The following is an 18,861-nucleotide window of genomic DNA, read 5'->3' as shown; positions in this document are numbered from 1 at the left end:
ACCCCATCTGGAGCCCCTGGCTCTGCCCCTGGGCACCCCCTGAGCTTTGCACACAGGGCGAGGACACCTGGATTTCTCTGGCCCCCTGAGTGGGGCCAACTTGGAGGAATTTCCCAAAGCCTATTAGAGCAGTGGCTGCCTCCCGCCTGCCTCCTCAGGCTGGGCAGGGCTGAGGGCGGAGGGAGAGAGGGAGGGAGGGGGAGAGGAAGAAGGGAAAAAAAATTGGCATGTGGACAGCAGAGCCGAGTCTGCATCCCTTGCTGAGAGGAGGCCCGTGCAGTGTGGGGCGGGCCAGAGCGAGGAGAGGCCTTCCTCCCTTTGTGCTCCCCCCTCCTCTCCTCCCCCTGGGCCCTATAAATAGGCCCTGCCTGGGCTGTGGCTCAGCTCTTGGAGGGAGCTGAGCACCAGGCAGCGGTCTCAAGTCAAGCCCCCTGCCAGCATGGCCAGCGAGTTCAAGAAGAAGCTCTTCTGGAGGGCAGTGGTGGCCGAGTTCCTGGCCATGACCCTCTTTGTCTTCATCAGCATCGGTTCTGCCCTGGGCTTCCATTACCCGCTAAAGAACAACCAGACAGCAGGTGCAGCCCAGGACAACGTGAAGGTGTCTTTGGCCTTTGGGCTGAGCATCGCCACACTGGCCCAGAGCGTGGGCCACATCAGCGGTGCCCACCTCAACCCGGCTGTCACTCTGGGACTGCTGCTTAGCTGCCAGATCAGCGTGCTCCGGGCTCTCATGTACATCATCGCCCAGTGCGTGGGGGCCATTGTCGCTACTGCCATCCTCTCGGGCATCACCTCCTCCCTGCCCGACAACTCACTTGGCCTCAACCAGGTGAGTGGGGTAACCTCAGGCTCCTGGGCCCTAGAATGATGGAGAGAGAGCAAGAGTCTCATCCTTCACCCGTTGTGCAGATGGGGACACTGAGGAACACAAAGGACAAGAGGTTACTGGAGGTCATGCGGAGTTGGGGCTGGAACTCAGCTATGCCTGTGACCAGAGCCTGTTTAAAGCCAGGCACTGTGGGAAGCTGAGACCTAGAGAATACTAGTCTTGCCAGTGTCCCCTGCGGGTGTCTATTGTAGGGAATAAGCTCTGGAGGTAGCTAATGTTTGGACCAGCAGTTCCTTGCCCCTTGGTTGTAGTTTATTGGCCCCCTCAGCTCTGCCTGTGCAGCCAGCTCTCTCTCCCTGCAGCCTGAACTCTAGGGAAACTGTCCACCCTCCCCAGTCACCCTGACCGAATGCCCAGCATGTCTGCAGCCAGGCCTACAAGTGTGCAAGCGGGACTCCCATGGGGGTACAAACAGGCCTCCAGGCAGCTCCTATATTCGCACAGGTCCCCAAACAAACTATCTTCAAGGAAAAAGCCCCTCCTGCTCCTCTGCCCTCGGGAAATTGGACAAAGATACAGGGGTGAATACCCTTCTGGGTGTTTGCAGGTGGTTTTCCTGGATTACAGTATGAAGTGGCAGTTGGGGTGGGAACACCATGTACCGGTTCTCCTCTGTCACTGGGCCCTGAGAGGTATGGCACATGTGTCTGAGTGTGAATGGGTGTGTGCACGTGGATGCCAGCATGGGTCTCCATACTTGTGTAAGCTGTGTGCTCTGTGTGTATCTGTCCCTGGAAGTGTCTGGGAGCACATCAGTGCTGCTATGTGAGCATGCGTGTACCCATGGCTCCTACCTTGAAGAAACCTGGCCCGGGGGGCATTAATGATAAGCAGATGTTCGTGACTGGGTGGCAGCTGCTGAAAAGAATTCCTCCCAGGCCGCTTAGCACAGCTAACTGTTGGCTGGCGGCAGTTGCCTGCTGTCGCAGACCTGGGCTTTTCCAGATCCTTGGCCAAGTGCAAACTCAAGACCTGGTTGGGGCCACAGCAGGGAGAATTTTGGCCTGAGAGGCTGAGTAAGGCTTTAAAGCTGTCTCAGAGCACCCAAAGGGGTGCCCTCCCAGGAAGGAGGCAAAGGAACACAGGAGCCAGAGAAAGGAGTCGGGCAGGGCGGGGCAGGCGGGTGTGGGGAAAGTGAGGGAGCACACCAAGGGCTCCGAAGAGACAGCAGTGGGTGAGTATAGCAACTGTCCTCTTGCTTCCCGGCCAAAGTTCAGATCCTGATGCTACCGCTTCAGGATGCTTGGTAAGGTCTGGTGCAGAGGGCAGCTGGCACGGCCCTGCCACAGGGGGATTAGCACTTCTTGTGTCACAGTGACACCTTACCCAGCCTCTTCGTGGAGCCAACCGCTGCTCAGCCCAGGTTTGAAGATTAGCCCTACAGGCTGGAGTTTAGACTTTAGTCGGGAAAGTGGCCACAGTGGGTATAAGGGACAGGGCTCTGGCTGGCCATCTCCCCAGGCCTCAGTCTCTCCAGTGGGGGCAGAGCCAGGTGACTTCAGGGAGTGCCCACTGAGAAGGGTCAGGTTCACTCTGGGGCTTGGCAGGCATGATGGGGGAGGAGATGAGTCCTCATGGGGAGGGTTTGAGTCTCCCCATGCCTGCTGGTTCCCTTTCCAGTCTCCCTTTCAAGGGGCAGGCAGGATGGGCATCTGCTGACAGACTGCTCTCCAACACAGCATCCAAGGCAGGAGCGGGACGGGTGGGCACCTGTGCCCATCTTGATCTGGCCATGCCCTGCAGCAGTGTTCCTTCCCCTCTCCATTTTCCAGAGTCACCTCAGTACCTGGGCTGAGCAAGTTGCAGATGGGGAGGAGAAGTGGCAGGCACACGCAGGGGCCAGGCCTGGGCTGGGAGCCGGACATGCTGGGTGTAAGTCCTGTCTGCTGCTAGCTTGCTGAGTTTCAGAGCTGAGGGCCCCGAAGCTCCAAGAGCCGACCTAGGATTCTTGGTATCTCTCGGCCACACCTGTACTGCTGGCACACTCACTTTGCAGACTTAAGTTTATCATCTTCCCCAGGAGGGCCTGGCTAAGAGGAGCCAGAGGGGCCAAGCTGGACAGAAGGGTGCTGGGTACCATGGTGGGGGCCCAGGCACAGCCCTGTCCACACAATGCAAGGTTGGGGTCTAAAAGGCCAAGTCCTGGGCCTCAAAACAGAGCAAGTGCCCCCCCCCACCCCATCAAGGACTCCTGTCAGACACCGGACCTGGGATCTGAAGGGACTTGGTGGGTGGCCTTTGCCTCAAGAGGGGCAGAGTCCAGTCCACATGGCAAGTGACACATTCTTGCCTCCTGGCCCTGAGGGAAGCTCCCACAGCCGCCTGCACTCCAGACCCCACCCTGACCCAAACCTAGGTGGAGCCAGCTGTCAGCATGGAGACTTCCAAAGAAAATAGGGAGAGAAGTGTCAGGGAGTGGTTGGGGGTGAGTCAGGGGTGTCCCCCAAGGACGTGGTGGGGACAACTTTCTCCTCACTGAGTCAGGGCTCATGATACACCCTAGAGAGACTGCGGGCCATGTCCAGGCTCCAGGATCCCAGCTGGGTGCTAAGAGCCAGACCCCACCTCTGGCCCAGAGCAAGAGGCTCAGAGACAGGGGCGCCCCAGTGCCCCAGTCAGCTCCTGCTCTAGCTCAGCCACTAATACCCTGTGTGACTTCACTCAGGCAACCTTGCCTTTGTGGCCCGTGTTCTCATCTGTGAAAGAGGGACATAGCAGGGCATGGCTGGGCTCTGGGAATTGGAAGATGCTCCAGGAGTCCTGAGTGGAGGCCTGCCTGCTCTTTGAACCCTTTCCCTCTCTGGGTTGCTCACCAGGCTCTGTTAAACTCTGGCTGCTTTGGGCTGAATGAGGGAACGCATCAGCCAGCTTCCTGCCTGGGCAAGCCCAAGGTCCTGGGCCAGATAAGGCCCAGGAAACAGCTGCCTGTGATATGGGGCAGGAGGTGGGTGTGATAAAAGGTGTCAGGGTGGCCAGGGAACATCGGACCTTTAGGGGCGGGGAAGGCCGGGAAGGTTTCAGGAAGGCAGTGCCACAGGAGCCAGAATGTGGAGAACCGGGGAGGGAAGGGGCTTGCAGGCAGAGGATGTTCCAGGTAGCAGTGGGAGGTCATGGCCTGGGAGCTCTGGGGCAATGGGGGTCCTGGTGGGAGACTGGGGCTCTGAGAGTGGTGAGGGCTCAGGATTCAGGCCAATGTCTGACTGTCCTAAAGGGGCCTGGATACCTAGCTCTCCTGAAACCTATAATTTCAGCCCCCTAGGCAGAGGGCTGATCTCCCTGTTGGGGGTCTTCTCTCAGCCCTGCCGATTCTGGGTCTGACTGCCCAGGCACTCCTGCTGCCTCAGGGGCTTGACTTTGGCCCTACACGTTCCTGTCCCAGTGAGTGAGACCCGTCCCCCAGCCCATGCCATTAGTTCTCCCAGGGTCGAGGGCCCCTCTGCCTCCTCCAGAGTTGGGGGTGGCCTGGAGAAAGGGAAGCCAGAGTTTTCAGACAACCCTGCCCAGGAAGGGGGCTGCCATAGCTGGGACGTATAATTACTGTTTCCAGCTAGGCCCAGCTGAGGGGGAGGCACAGAGAGAGGTAGGAGCTTTGCGGTGGAGACTTCCCTTCCATGGAAAATTCAGAGGCACTTTCCCCCATGCCAGCCCTCAGAGCAGCCCTGCAGCCCTCATTGCCTACTCCAGCCCCTGGCCCTAACTGGGGCTCACCCTGGGAACCCTTGTCTGAAGGAGCAGGACTCTTGAGAGGGAACATGGCCTGCTGGGATGCGTGTCTGTGAGGGGACTCACCTTGCCCCTGCCCCACCAGGTCAGAGCCTCCCTCTCACACCTGGAGCCATTAGCTCATTGCAGGCCAGTGCCGCGTCGTCTTTCCTACCTGGGCTCAGGCCTGGGTAGTGCTCCCCACTTTCCTTCAGGCCTCACCCAGTCGGGCTTCCTTCAGGCAAGTCAAACATGCCCCCTGCCTGCCCTATGGAGATTGGCTTGGGAAAACTTCCCTGGGGAGCCCTGTGTTCTTGCTGCCAGGCTCCCTAGGGGCCATGGTCCTTGCCCTCTGGAGCCGCCAATGGGTCTTGGGTCTCCCAAGTGGCTGGGGGCTGAGCCCACATACCTGCAGGAATGGTCAGGGGGATGTCATGGCCAGGGTCCCCTCGACCAGGGCCTCTCCCTGGGGACCTGAGGGACTCCTCACCTACAGGGGTTCCCAGGGTGACAACTGAGGGGCTGTCTTCCAAAGAACTATAGTCCAATGAGGTAGGCCCACCTCAGGCTGAAAACCCTAACTCAGACAAGGCTGGAAAATGCCCATTGCCGTTAGCAGACCCTTAGTGCCTGGCATCCAGTCGTCAGGACAGCTAGAGAGACAACTTCTGCTCTGTATAAAGGATTTTTTTTTAACTGGGAAGGTGCTGTCTCTGGGTCAATAAGCCCCTTGTCATTAGGGGTGTGCAAGTGGAGTCTGCTGGTAGCCAGCTGCTCTGGGGGCATCTGGCTTGTTTGGGGGTACAGCAGGGTGGGTGGGAGGTCCTATAAGAGGCTTTGTGCCATTGTGAAGACCAGCAGGACAGAGTCAGGGAATCCTGCACTCAGCATCCTCGCTGGGAGGGGCCTGTGGGTCTTGGGGGCTGAGGTCCCATGTCAGGTAGGGAGGAATCCTGGAGACTGTGGGGTGGGGAAGGATCTGGATCAAGACTTCCATCTTACTGATAAGGAAACTGAGGGCCCCCAGAGGTGTTGAGGATGCACAACACATCACAGCAGGCCCACACCCCCAGCCCCCTGCTTCTTGATTCTTTCTGCTGCTCCAAAGTGCACACACACACACTCACATTACACCAGCGTGCACACTGGTACATTGCACCTGAGGGCGCATGGAGCACATTGTGGTGGTTCCACTTATGCCTTGGGATCCTAGGAGGGGGGGAGTAGGGGCTTCTCAGTGGAGCCTGTTCCTCTCCTGGGAAGGAGGGCGGAGGCTGCCCTAGAGTAAGGAAAAGTAGGAGTGGGGGAAGGAGGAAGCCATTGCTTTGTGTATTGTTTTTCGTCAGGAATATGAAATGGCTTGTGGGAGCAAATAAAGGCACCTTTGAGATCTGCTGCTCTCTTTCACTCCAAGGGGCCTCCCTCCCTTCTCACCCCCCTCCACCCCAGCCCAGGAGTGATACCTGTGGGGGGAGTGACACACAGGGACAGGGTGACACACTCAGAAATGCTGTCAGGCATACAGCACTGCCATCCAGGGCCACATGCCACAGAGCTCCCCTGACGCCAGAGCCCACCTGGGTAAGAGACCATGCCCTGTGTGATAAGGGTCCTCAGAGACTGTGAAGGTGCATTTGGTCATTATGTGACTAGTTTAATTATGTAATAAACCTTCTAATGTCTAATGAGAAAGAAAAGGAGTCACACCTAGACACATGCAGTCACCCACAGATACCGCAGATACCAACTTACGAAGACGCCCAGAAGTGTGTGCACCATGAAGGGGTGACACGGGGAGCCCACTGAGGTCCCCCTCACTGTGAGTGCCGAGTCCTGGAGGCAGTGGTATGCAGGAAGGCCTCGGTTCCTTGGGAATAGATGCTCAGAGCCGTAGCCAGGCCTCTGGAGCCTGCTGCTCCCCAAGGGTGGGAGGCCAGGATGCTCAGACCATCCCTGTGCCCTGGGCTGTAGGAGCTACCTTGGTCAGTCTGCCCATGGACGGCAGGGAGAGCTTGAGACCCATTGCCTGGAGAGGTCAGTCATCATGGTGCCACCCTGGTGCTTGGGGTACACTAGCAGCTTTAGAGCTATCTTCTTCCATCAGCAAGTCAGTCCAAGCTGGGAACAGCCAAATCTCCTGTCTGGGCCTGGAGGTAGCCAGCACCTTGGCCTAGGAGTGGGAGGCACAGACCCCAGGGCAATGATCCTGGCTTCGCTGTCTCCTCCCTGGGGCTCAGCCTGTTCATTCGTCTTCACAGAGCCTTGCACAGGCTGACCTGGAAGGCCTGTGGGGGTGTAATGACTGGCCGTGGGCTCCCAGCTAGAAAGGAAGTAACCCAGCCTCGGTCCAGAAAACTTCGCTGGAGCCTCTCTGCCTCTAGAGAGGGTAGAAATTGTATAAAATTAGCATCTTCTGCCACCACACAGCAAATGTTGCTTCTGAGTTCTGGGCAGGAAGACGGGAAGGTCTCCCTGCTCTGTCCTTGTAAATCTCCCAGGTGCGGGGGTGGGGGGGTGGTCTGAGGCACCTACACAGGAGACAGGAGGGTTGGTTCCCTGCAAGAGTTGTGGCCATTCAGTGAGGGCACGGCAGGGTGGCAGCAGAAGTTAATTCCATCCAGGGACCTATGAAAGCTTTTTGGAGTTGGTAGTGGTCTGAATTGGGCTTTGAAAGTGGGCTTCAATGGGTTTGGCACAAAAATGAGCTTGCATTTTTTCTGATGCTTCAGATTACATATGTGGATTATTCTGTTGTTCATACTTGCCATTCATGAAACTGATTGTTGCTTCTTTGTTTTTTGGACTTAATCAGTGAAAATAAGACCCATGCTGGGCAAAACGACCTGGAGATGTGCACACATATTTTTTTCTAATAACAAGTGACAACAACTGGGATTAACCGTATTTAAGCAATTGTTTAAAATTTAATGGACTGTGAACAGTACATATGTTTTAGATTTTTACCTGCTCTTTCCCAGATATCAAGTTTCAAAAGACCTTTAACTACCCCTTCCAATTTCAGACTTACCAAGTTTTTCCAGATGTAAGTAATGTAAGTACATTGCCAGTCAAAGGTGGTCAGGAGACCCTGAAGCAATCAGGGCAGACTTCCAGTGTGGTGGTGGTAGTATCCAGAGAGGAAGGTTGCCACCCCATGCGGTTCTGAGCTAAGAGCTCTAGGCAGTCAGGAAGGGGGTACCTTCCGAGTTCCCAGGGGAGGGGGCTCGCCACTTCCCTTCCCTTCCCATGAACTCTAAGCACTACGCATGGCTCCAGACCCCCTGCTTTGCTTACTTTACCTGAAAAGGGGTGCCTTTGGGCAGAGCAGGGCCTGGGGTGCTCAGACCCAGCTAAGAACTGGGGAGGTGAGCTCACCTAGGCCAAGTCTGTGAGAGGGTCGGGGTGGGGAGTATGAGGCAGGAGCCACTTGCAGCCATGACTCCATTAATCAGTGTGGAAGGGCTGGTTTCAGGACTAGTGCCAGCTAGCAATTAGGCTGACCCTGGAAAGCAGAGGAGGGAGCAGGAGGGGCCCTGGGTGTTCTGACCTGGACGCAGGGCTGGCGGCAGGTGGGAGTGTGGTGAGCACTGGTATACGTTGGCCGGCCTCTCCAGCCTCGCCTCCATGAGCCTGTCCTGGCTCCAGGCGGGCTCCCTCCCAGCTCCATACGCCTGGTCAGTGGGGCGCCTCCTCTGCTGCTTGTCCCCCAGTCCTGGGGATAGGATGAGAAAGAACCAGAGTGAAACCACAGCTCTCCCGGCCCCTCCTGCCTCGGCAGCCCTTTCCCTGAGACAGCCCCATTGCCCTTGAACCCCTGGCCACTCCGGAGAGTGGGCACGGAAAGTTAGATCTTTTACAGTTGAGGGAACTGAGGCCCAGGGAGGGGAAAGGCCATGTCATGGTGCCGGCAAGTAGGAGGGTCAGGACCCTGCCCACAGGGCTTCTGCCTCTACCGCCCAGCCTTGGGGTGTGCAGCGCACTAGGCGTTGCCCGGCAGGCTGCCTGAGCTGAGGGGCTGCAGCTCTGGGGTCGGCCAGCAAAGGCCCAGCGCTGAGGCTGCAGCGCAGGGGAGGGGATGTGAGTCACTTTCCCTGTGACCCAGGGCTACAGACAAAGACGGGAAGGGAATTGTTCTTCTAAGATGGTCTCAGGGTGGGGCTGAGGAAACCTCTGGAGGATGGAGGAGGCCCCCCCACTCCAGGATTCTATAAAATGCCCTCTGGCTGTGGAGACTCCTCAGGATGAGATGTCAAGTTCAGGCTTGTTTGGACACAGTCACCGCCTGGGAGAAGGCAGCCTATATGGCCATATCTGGGCACCTTTGCCAATGGGCCTTTGCCGGTGGGGCCCAGATCACCTGTGTGGGTGCATCTGGCCCCTGGGACCCCCAACATGAGAGAGGGTCAGAGGCTCCCTAGGGAGGGGTCCCCTGGGTGCCACTGCAGGGGGATGGTTCTGGTGACCTCATGGCAGCTCTCATTCCCTTCTTTTTCCATGAGTCATGTTTCTAAAAGTGGCCCAGGAGCAAGTGGCAGACAGAGGGTGGTGGCGGGGCCTATGTGGCCAGAAAGAGGGAGTGGGAGGGAGAGACCGGGAGCGCAGGGCCAAGAAGAAACGGGAGAGAGACACTAGACCAGGGGAGAGGCAGACTGGGCCGAGGAAGGAGGCCAAGGGTGGGGCAGTGAGGGAAACAGGCGTAGGGGAGGGACCAAGGTGCTGGGGCCAGCTTTCCAAGGAAGGCCCTCCCCAGCTTTGGGAGATGTGGCAGGGGACGGGGTGGAATGTTCTGGACCTTTGGGTCGTGGAACGATGCTTCCCAGCGGGCCGTCCCACCCATTTGTGTCTCTTCTATGAGTGTCCCTGACCATCTCTGTGCATTCCTGGGGCTCACCACTTGCCTATGGCCTTGGTACCCCCGGGATATCCTGGCTGGAACTGGATACAGATGCCCCACCTCACCCCAGGCCTCTGTGGCCTCTAGGCAGAGCACTGCCGGGTCTAGGCAGGGACCAGGGGCCAAACTAGCATTTCCTCAACATGTGCGGGAGGGGACAAGGCCTGATGTCCACTACCGGCTGTATTTGCTTGGGTGGGGCCTGGACCGCACTGGGCCCAGCCAGGGGCTGATGTGACGGTCTCTGAGGTCACTGCGTGTCTGGGCCCAGTGACCCCTGCTCTGCCCATCGAGCCTCACCGCCCCTCTCCCCTACAGCTGGCCCCAGGCGTGAACTCCGGCCAAGGCCTGGGCATCGAGATCATCGGCACCCTGCAGCTGGTGCTCTGTGTGCTGGCCACCACCGACCGGAGGCGCCGTGACCTCGGGGGCTCGTCCCCACTTGCCATTGGCCTCTCTGTGTCCCTGGGACACCTGCTGGCAGTGAGTGGGGGCCTTCCCAGGTGGGGCTGGGGTGGGAGGGGAAGGCCAGTCAGCGGCTGCTGGAGTGCCCTGTCATGGCAGTGGAGGGGACCCCAGACAGGACTCATGACATGGAGTGGGGGGTTGGCTCTCTTTGGTGGGGGCAGGGTCCGGCTCAGGAGAGAGAAGCACAGGGACATCCTGGCCATCTTTCTGAGTCAGGATGCCCCTCCCTTTCTGGATCTGATTGTCACTTCCCTGCTACACCTCCCTGTTTTGTTCTCTCTCTGTGTCACTGTCTCTCTTGCTGTTCCTCCATCTCTGTTTCTCTCTGTGTCTCCCCTTTTCCCTCCGGCCCTTTCCCCCTCACAGATTGACTATACGGGATGCGGCATTAACCCTGCCCGGTCCTTCGGTTCCTCGGTGATCACTCACAACTTCAAGGACCACTGGGTAAGGGGTCCCAGAGCTACCCCAGGGAAGGCAGGTGGGAGGCTTTGGTGCTGTATGGCAGGTCCCACCCCACCTTTCATGGTTCTTTCCCAGCTCAGAGGCTCTGGGAGACAATTGGGAAACTGAGGTCTGAGATGAAAGGGCTGGTGGGTCACCTCCGGGTCAGCATAGGCCCAGCCTCTGCCTGCCCAGCTTGGACCTGCCCCAAGTCATCCCAGCAGCATGCTTGAGAGTGAGGCCTGAATCCTGGCTCCACCACTTTCCCATTTGGCTTGACCTTGGGCAGGCTGCCAGTTCTCTTGGCTCCGAGCTGGGAAATGGAGGTGTAGTAGTACCTCCTCACCTCCCAGGGTTGCAGGGAGCATAGCCTTATCACCTGTAAGGTGAGCTCAGCACAGAGTAAGTGCTCAATGGATTTAGCTGTTCTTACAGTTGAGGCCAACCTTTCATCAAACTAGACTTTCCTGTGGCCTTTCCAAAGCTGGGGAAGGAGATGCAGTGGCCGCGCTCCAAAAGGGGCTCTCTGACCATGTCAGGCGCCCTGAGCTGGGCCACACGGAGGCAAGGAGATGAGATGCCCACCACCACAGTCCTAGCTTGGCTAGTTCAGGTGTACCGGCATCGGGATGTTGGGGTTCAGCACTGCCTGCCTCTGTCCCAGGCACAGCTGGGAAAGAACCCCTCCAATGGAGTGGTGGGGCGGGGAACCCAGGGAAAGTATCCCAGGAGAGGGAGCTTTCTGTGAAGCCTCAAAGGCCCCATCAGATGCCCTCTGAGCACACCTGCTCTGTTCCTAGATTTTCTGGGTGGGGCCATTCATCGGGGGAGCCCTGGCTGTGCTCATCTACGACTTCATCCTGGCCCCACGCACCAGCGACCTCACAGACCGCGTGAAGGTGTGGACCAGCGGCCAGGTGGAGGAGTATGACCTGGATGGTGATGACGTCAACTCCAGGGTGGAGATGAAGCCCAAGTAGAGGGGGCCTGGCCCGGGCATCCCCGTGGGGGTCGGGGGCAGGGGCGGGCGGAGGGGGGGCATGAAATCCATATTGTAGGCACTCTGACAAGCCGGCCAACATTACTTCCCAAAGATCCACCAGACCTGCGTGGTCAAGCCTGATTTGGGGCTCTATCACTTTCTTTCTTTTTCTCTGTTTTCTGGCCTCTGGGCTTTCTGGGGACTAAGATTTGCCAATCACCGCTCCCTTGAAGTCATGGAGGAGGTAGAAGAGAGGAACCCACCTGCTATGTTGTCCCCTCAGAGTGTGATGGGAGGTGTGCCAGAAAGCTCCCCCTCATCCCAGAGCTGCTCACCAGCTCATCTGCCGCAGGTGCCTGGTGCTTCACCGTTACTGCTGTGTGCCGTTGGCCATGGCCTCCTCCTTCTGGGACCATGTGCTTTTCCCCCGGGTGCTTGGAGGGGAAGAGACCCAGGAGGTGCAGGGGCAGGGGCAGATAAGCTTCATCCTTGCCGGCTGGCTTGCTTCCAGCCCAGCATGCCCGGACTTGCGACCTGACCTGGGGACATTTTGGGGCCTCAGTGACCCCATCTATAAAGCGCAGGGCCAAGGAGTGCTCTATGGGCCTGGGGCCCTCTCTGTGGTTCTCTTAGGGTAGACACTGAGGGGTCTGGAAGCTGTCACATGGGCCAGTACTGCCTGTTCCACTTGTCCGTGGTTCTTTGCCCATGTTTATAACTCTACCTACACATCTGTGCAAACATGTGTGCATATGTATACATTTTCGAAGCAGAGGTCAACAACAGTTCAGGTCCCTGGAAGTTCCTGTTCCTTGGGGAACAGGGTTGAGCTCTATGCAGTGCCTTCACCAGACAGGGCCTGCTATTGCATAACAACAGCCATGTAGAGGGGGAGGAGAAATACCCACATGCCTTCACTGGGTTTTAGTTCATCTTTTCCACCTACTCCTGCATCATCTTGATCATTATTCTGTTCTCCAGTTCTTCCTGCTGGTGTAGACACAAGTCCCCATTATGCAATGTGTGTTTATTAAACGGCAGTTAGTTATCTAAAGCCCCAAGCCTGAGGACAGAGGACCATGACATGGATTAGCCCGCAGAGGGAAATGCCCTTGCTGGACCCTTAGGGGGGTTGCCAGATCCCCAGCTGATCTTGAGGCAGGAAGGGGAGCAGATTGCCTCCTCACTGCTGAGCTCCTGGTTGGAGATGTTTGGGCAGCTGGGTGACCTTGTGTGACCCCAGGCCACAGCCTTCCCTTCTCCCTGACCTGGAGGGGAGAGTGGGCCTTGACCTGATGAGGAAGCTACCACAGCAGCCAAGGACAGTTCAGAGTACACTCTGCTTTGGGGGCGGCCAGTCACACAGTCTACTCAATTCCATCAGGGCCAAGGCTGGTCCCCCCCAGGCCCCCCGGGTCTGCAAGAGCTGGCGTCCATAGCCACGATGGTGACAGACCGAGAGACACAACACGCAGGTATCTACAAGTAGCAAAATGATCAGGAGGCCCTCAACAGTCAGGCCATCTGCACACTTCTCCATTCCCTAGCAGGGACTTAGCCCATTTAACAGATAAGGAAACGGAGGCCCAAGGTCCCCCAGCTAGATAATGATTTGGCTGGCCTAGCAGCCAAGGCCATGTCTCTGGCTACTCCTTGGACCATGAGACTGGTCCCTCTCGTTCTTAGCTTCTCAGTTTCTGCCAGAGGCCAGCAGGGGAGAGGGTTGGGCTGGAGGGGAGAGGGGGCAGCCCCATTCTGGCTGCTGCATACCAGGACCCTGCATCTGTCTGCTCTGCATATATGTGTCCTTGAAATTGGAATTTCATTACATGTTCAGAAAATAAAGGAAAATGACTTGTAAGGTCACCCAGGCTGCCTGTAGCTTGTTTTCTTTTGGCACCACGTTCCCACTAAGGATCTCTGAGTCTGAGAGGAAACTGGGGCTCAGCCTAGGGACTCAGTCTGAAGGGGAGCCACAGCCTGCCTTCCTGCCCCCAGGATCCCTGGTCTTGGTGGGTGCACATGGCCCCACCCCAGAACTCCATCTCAGGGACACAGGGCCTTTCCCCCAATAGGGGCCTTTTTTGATTCTAGAGTGAGATGGGATGGGGAAGCAGGACTGGAGTGTGGCAACCCCATTAGCCCCTCTGCTGTCCTCAGAGTAGGGGCCAGGGAGCATGAGGGACTGTGCAGGTGTCCCTCCTTCCCTCGCTTCGCTCACATTCCCAACCCCACCCACACCTGGGGCCCGTGTTTTTGCCCGGGAGGTCACCCACCAGAGCTGAGGGAGCTTGGGGCCAGGCCTGGTGATGTGAGCTGGCTGGTGCAGCCTGGCCATTGCAGCTAAGAGGAGAAGGGCCCTTTAGGGCCTGCAACCCTGTGGGCCCCTCTGCTCCTGAAGGCCCGAGCCATGCTCACGGAGGATGTGCATTTAACCAGGGAGGAGTTTGTGGCTTTTGTCAGATTTTCTAAGGGGTCTGGCCAGGGCAGAAGAGAAGAGAGGTCCAAGTGGGCTGGCCTGTGCCCTGAGGGTGGCAGGGAGCCACGAAAGGCCCTCTCTGTCCACTCCTGCCCCCTACCTGTCCTCAAGCAGCCCTGAGGCCAGTGTGGGCTGACAAAGCCTCTGTCTGGCCTCTTGAACTCACAAAACCCTTTCCCCCTTATGGCTTCTCCCAGTGGTGGGGGCATAGCAAGTGTAGGTGTCCTCATTCAGTTGGGGAGAGATGGATAGTCAGAGACATGCCCCAAAGTCACAAGACAAGTTAAGTCTCTGTCAAGCTGAGAGTTGGAGCCAGGATCCTGACACTCCCCTCACCCCCCAACAAACATACACCCTTAGGGCTAGTTTCTCAAAACAGGGACAACTATACTGGGAAGCTGAGTGCCCCATAATAAGGAACAGACCCTATTTTAACGGGCAGGTTTGTACCTTCCATGAGGGCCAGAGTCTGGGAGTCTCAGAAGCATCAGTCTTCTGGAAATCTTACCAGGCCATATGGGCAGATGTCACTGTAGGTATGGCTGAGAAAAGGTGTGGGTTGAGCAGGGAAGGGGTGTCTGGGAGGGTCCTGGCACCCCAGCACTGCTCTAAGAGACACCTTGTTCCCGCTCCCCTCTGGTAGATGCACGGCTGATGGAGATACAAGGGTGGCTCGGCAGGGCCAAGGGCTGGGCCCCCCTGGTGAAGCCTGGGCCAACGCCATGGGAACAGGCTTTCTTGCTCCAGTGTGCACTGGGTCACTGTGAGTGCCACTTGCACTCTCAGCCCATGCATCCTCCAGGCTGAGAGGACAGGGTGAAGCTAACAGGATATGGGCTGGCTCACTGCAACCCAGGCACACGTGTGAAGATGTGCTGAGGCCATCTCCCCATAGCCTTTCTGGTTTGTCCCCTTCTCTTGACCCATCATGCCAGGTGTGAAGCCCTCTCAGTCCCCACTATGTGCCCTGGCCACCTCCACCTCAATCCCTGTTCTTCCTTTGCCACCCCCTGACCTTCAGGGCAGAGCCTTTCTTATTAATTATTTAGTTAAAACTTCTAGAATTCTAGTGTCAAGAAGCAGGACCTGAAGTAGAGTTCAGGGAACTGGTATTTCTTGAGCACTTACTGTGGGTGAGCAATGTCCCTGGATCTTCACCTAAAGTCTTTCTGATCGCTACATCCTTGGAAGGTAGAGATGACTGCCCTCATTTATAGAGGGCACTCAGGCCCCTGAAGATAAGATGATTTGCCCAAGGTCACACAGCCTGTTGGTGATGGAATTGCAATTTGAACCTGCTCTGCTTGGTTTCAAAGATTGGGCTTTTTCTACTATGTGGTGCTGGCCCCTTTTGTCATGACCTCTACTAAGTTTAGCTCTAGGCCAGCTTCCTCTGCCTTCAGGGTATTGGAAGGAGGAAGAAGGAAGGAGAATGGCCCATTGAAGGGGACTTCAGTACTAGGAAAAGCACTGTTCCTTCCAGCATCAGCTGTATGTGGTATCTGTTTGAGACACATTGGCACCACCTAGCCCCAGGCTGCTCCCCTGGTGCTGGCTGCACCCCTGCCTCTCCCGGCCTGACTCCTCTATCTGGGAGGAAATAGTCTAATAAACTTGCTCTTCCACCAGTTGTCCTCTCCACAGAATATATGAGAAGGGGAGGGTAATGCTACACTCTGAGGGATAATAATGCATGTTGAGGGGTCTCTAATGCCCATTTGGGCCTGGGGCAATAGCTTTGGAGCCAGATTGTCCCAGACTCTCTCTCATCTTCTGGTGTATGGGTTCAGTGCTTCACTCACTCCATTTCCCAAGGGTCATCCACACGCTGCTCTGCTTGTGTGCTGTCCAGCCCAGCACAGAGGAGAGGCTTTGGGGGAAAAGCTGGAGTACAGTGGAGCTTCTGGAGCAATCAGAGCTTTTGTCTGTTTTGTTCTTAAAACTTTAATGGAGGGAGTGAATTTTCTGGAAGATTCTGTGACTTAACCTTCATCTCTTGTCTGCCGAGCATTCAGGTGACTACACATGTGAGGTACTCTGGTGGGAGGCACCTATTACCCCCCTTTATATGGGTCCCTGCTGAGGCCAGACATCAGGTTACTCCCTTGGACTGCCCTATGGACCAGTGGAGACTGGCACATGCAAGTGGCTCAGGTGGCCTGGAAGGTTGTGCCTTCTGCACTTGGGCCAGAAGGAAGCAGGATGGAATCTAGCAGCCATTGGATCCTGGAATATTTATCCCCCCAATTAACTCACAAGAGCAAAAGGTTGTGATTCCACGTTGCCTCACCTGTTCTGAGGTTTCAGAACCCTGGCCTAGATACACAATTTTCCAAAGCCTTTTAGAGGGAACATCAGGCAGAACCCTGTGATGGATGTTCAGATCAATTTGAAGTGAACTTTAAGCTGCACATACACAGGCCCTCAAACATGGGTCCAGTTGGTCTTGGGTTCTAATCATCCAAGAATCTGGAGTCCTTGCAGACCCATCTTACCCTTTTCTTCCAGAGTCAAGGGGATTCCTCTTTCCAGGCCCCAGAGAAGTGCTGAGAGGTCTATGGGAGGACGATTGATCTTTGATACTACCTTCAACTGAGGTTGGTAGCAGCTGGTCTGACACAGATGCCACAAAGCCTCAACAGGGCTAGTGGCCCCCAATGCTGGCCTGATCCCAACATCATTATCGGTGTCCAAAGCTCATGTGGCTCCAGAGGGCCCAAGTGAAAGGGCGTGGGTGGTTCAAGGCAGCCATTTGTCACTTGGCCCCAAGGACCGCAGTGCATTTTGGGGAACTGGTAGATGCAGGGAGGGTTGTCTCCCTTTTGTGGTTCCCAGGCTGGTCCTCAGTACCCTGGCAACCAAAGCCAGGAGCTGGTCTGGAAAAGCACTGGAGGGACTGGTGCCAGGGGCCCCTGCCCTTGGCGTGGCCACGTGCTGACCCGTTAGGGTTTTTCCATCACTCCTGGAGGTCACACCTTCACTGGTCAGGAGCCTCTCAAGGAGGGGATAATGATTAATGTTTCATGGGCAAGCTGCTAGGCATGACGCCTTGTTTTCTTTAGGTTTAGAATACAATGAGGACGATGAATGGAATTTGCTGCTAGCTGGGGGCCAAGGTGGGGCCCTCCTTGAGGGCTGAGGACTCACAGGTGGTGTTGTTTACTGTCCTTTCCTTAGTGCTGAAAAGGGGGCAATTCTGGCAGTAGGGAAGACGAGGAGGATTTTGCCTATGGCGGCTTCATCCCCAGCCCTCAAGAGACAGTTTCCACCAGTACTCTGGGCCCGGTGTGCGGAGAGGCCACTGGGGAAGGGTGCTCAGAAATTTTAATGAGCTCGTTCTGCTTAGGTGAGTCTACTTCATCCCACTAAAATCACATTCTCTGCATATAGGATTTGGATTTTTTTTCTGTTCTTTCCAGTGTATTGATGGGGAACGAGGTGAGGGTACAACTGATCTTCAGTCATATGGGTCAGGCCTCACTGGTTCTTAAGTATTAAAATACTTCCGACTTTTCTAAGCTCCTTAAGCACCCCTCCCCCCATCTGGCCTCCCTGGCTGCCCAGGTCCTTCTTTCGTCTCTAAACGCCCCTGGCTCTCCCCACAGTGCAGCTCTTAAAGGGTAAATCTGTCATCAGCATGGGCCTTCCAGGACCCAGTCCAGCACTTGGAGTTGTGGGCTACTCATGAGTGGGTTGGTGCCCTCGCCGTGAACATAGCTGTTAACGTATTTTGCACATCACCTCTGGGTGGGAAAGGAACTATTCAATTCATAACTATATAACAGAGGTGTCCATTCAGTAAGTTCAAGTTAGAAATAGTGTGTGTGTGTGTGTTGGGGGAGACCCTATTCCTGTCATACTGTATTCGGAGTCATGCTCTGATCTGTCCTAAGAACTTTCTCAGTGATTCTCACACAAACTCAGTGCTCTGCCAGCTCTGGCAGCCTGGCCTGCTACCCACCCCTGCTACACAGTCAAAGCTGGAGAAATGGCCTCTGCCCACAGTCATGTTGTTACTAGGAGATGTCCCACTGGGTGCCATACTTAGCTGGCCTGCACCTGTGTAGAATATTAGCTTGAGAAGGCTGGCCTGGCTTGTGTCATTAAGGGGGAGCCGGTACAGATTTTTTCCACAAGGTACTAAGTAGGCAAATAAATCTCCAAGTAATTTGGAGGGAGAAAAGTATTGTCTTTGGGGAGAAAAATGGAAGGGAGGGAGTGGGGGAGATAGAAATACAGAAACTCTCAGTGAGTTCAGTGAATGAGTCCAATCTGCCCACAAAAGCAAACGCAAAATATTAATAAAAATGCAGAGGTTCTCTAGGATGGGAGCCCAGCACTCACAGCAGCCCTGAATATTCTGAAATGAGCGAGTGTTGTACTTTTTAAACTTACCTTATGTTTTTCATCATGCAACTTAAACGGAAGTAAATAATTTATACCTTTAAGGAACTCAAATAGAAAACCCAAACAAATTAAGCCTATAAAACCAATGAAATTAATTGTAATCATCTAAGTTTACAGTCAATGGAGGAGGTGCTATGTCATGTGGGGTGTTAATATATTTTGAATATCACTTTGTTGTGTGTGAGTGAGTGTGTGTGGGGGGGGTGAGTGTGTGTGAGTGAGTTAAGTCCATAAAGTGGGAATCAGTGATGTCTGAGTTGACTGTGGAACTTACTAGAGCATCTTCTGGATTGTGCAGGCTATTGCCTGCCAGTTGATGGCATGACCTACTCATAGCTTTTTGGTTATATGTTTGAACTCCAAGGAAAGTTGCCATAAAATGAGCTTGAGCTTTTGAACAATATGAGGGCTCTTCACTCAGACCTACAGAGTGGCCAGGTACCTGCTGAGATCCAGCAGTTGACGTTCATCTGTCTGATGGAAAAAGCAAGTTCTCAGGGATCCGGGGGAGTCAAAGATCCCTTCTCCCCCCCTGCCAGATCAGCTCTACTTGTTTGGATAGATGACACAGAAGGTGGTGGTGGTTTTTTTTCTTC

The 18,861-nt window shown here is 55.6% G+C and overlaps 2 protein-coding genes across 7 annotated transcripts in view; both read left to right on the top strand.

Annotated features, from left to right (window-relative positions):
• Positions 1-362: 362 nt before the first annotated feature.
• On the top strand, positions 363-11,859 carry AQP1 (aquaporin 1 (Colton blood group)). The gene is made up of 4 exons (XM_017665194.3): positions 363-829; positions 9,804-9,968; positions 10,320-10,400; positions 11,198-11,859. Exons 1-4 carry the CDS (start codon positions 440-442, stop codon positions 11,375-11,377), a joined length of 816 nt encoding a protein of 271 aa, XP_017520683.1. The 5' UTR covers positions 363-439; the 3' UTR covers positions 11,378-11,859.
• The window catches only part of GHRHR (growth hormone releasing hormone receptor), a 34,309-nt gene continuing 27,302 nt past the window's right edge, over positions 11,855-18,861 (top strand). For all 6 annotated transcript variants that reach the window (XR_001853802.3, XM_017665199.3, XM_017665203.3 and 3 more), the window contains exons 1-2: positions 11,855-16,455; positions 17,036-17,204. The gene's annotated coding sequence lies outside the window, so the exon portion shown is untranslated. The remainder of the gene's footprint in view (positions 16,456-17,035; positions 17,205-18,861) is intronic.

This window comes from Manis javanica, chromosome 6 (genome assembly GCF_040802235.1).
Source record: "Manis javanica isolate MJ-LG chromosome 6, MJ_LKY, whole genome shotgun sequence".
In the NCBI taxonomy this organism is placed as follows: Eukaryota; Metazoa; Chordata; class Mammalia; order Pholidota; family Manidae; genus Manis; species Manis javanica.
Note: the sequence above shows the minus strand (reverse complement) of the source record. Positions and strands in the feature narration are given on the sequence as shown.

What these genes read in the sequence shown, in the direction of transcription:
- AQP1 (XM_017665194.3), top strand. Translation starts at nt 440, where the DNA reads ATGGCCAGCGAGTTCAAGAAGAAGCTCTTCTGGAGGGCAGTGGTGGCC. An exon ending in ACTCACTTGGCCTCAACCAG is followed by an intron (nt 830 to 9,803) that starts GTGAGTGGGGTA and finishes TCTCCCCTACAG; the next exon opens with CTGGCCCCAGGCGTGAACTC. An exon ending in CCCTGGGACACCTGCTGGCA is followed by an intron (nt 9,969 to 10,319) that starts GTGAGTGGGGGC and finishes TCCCCCTCACAG; the next exon opens with ATTGACTATACGGGATGCGG.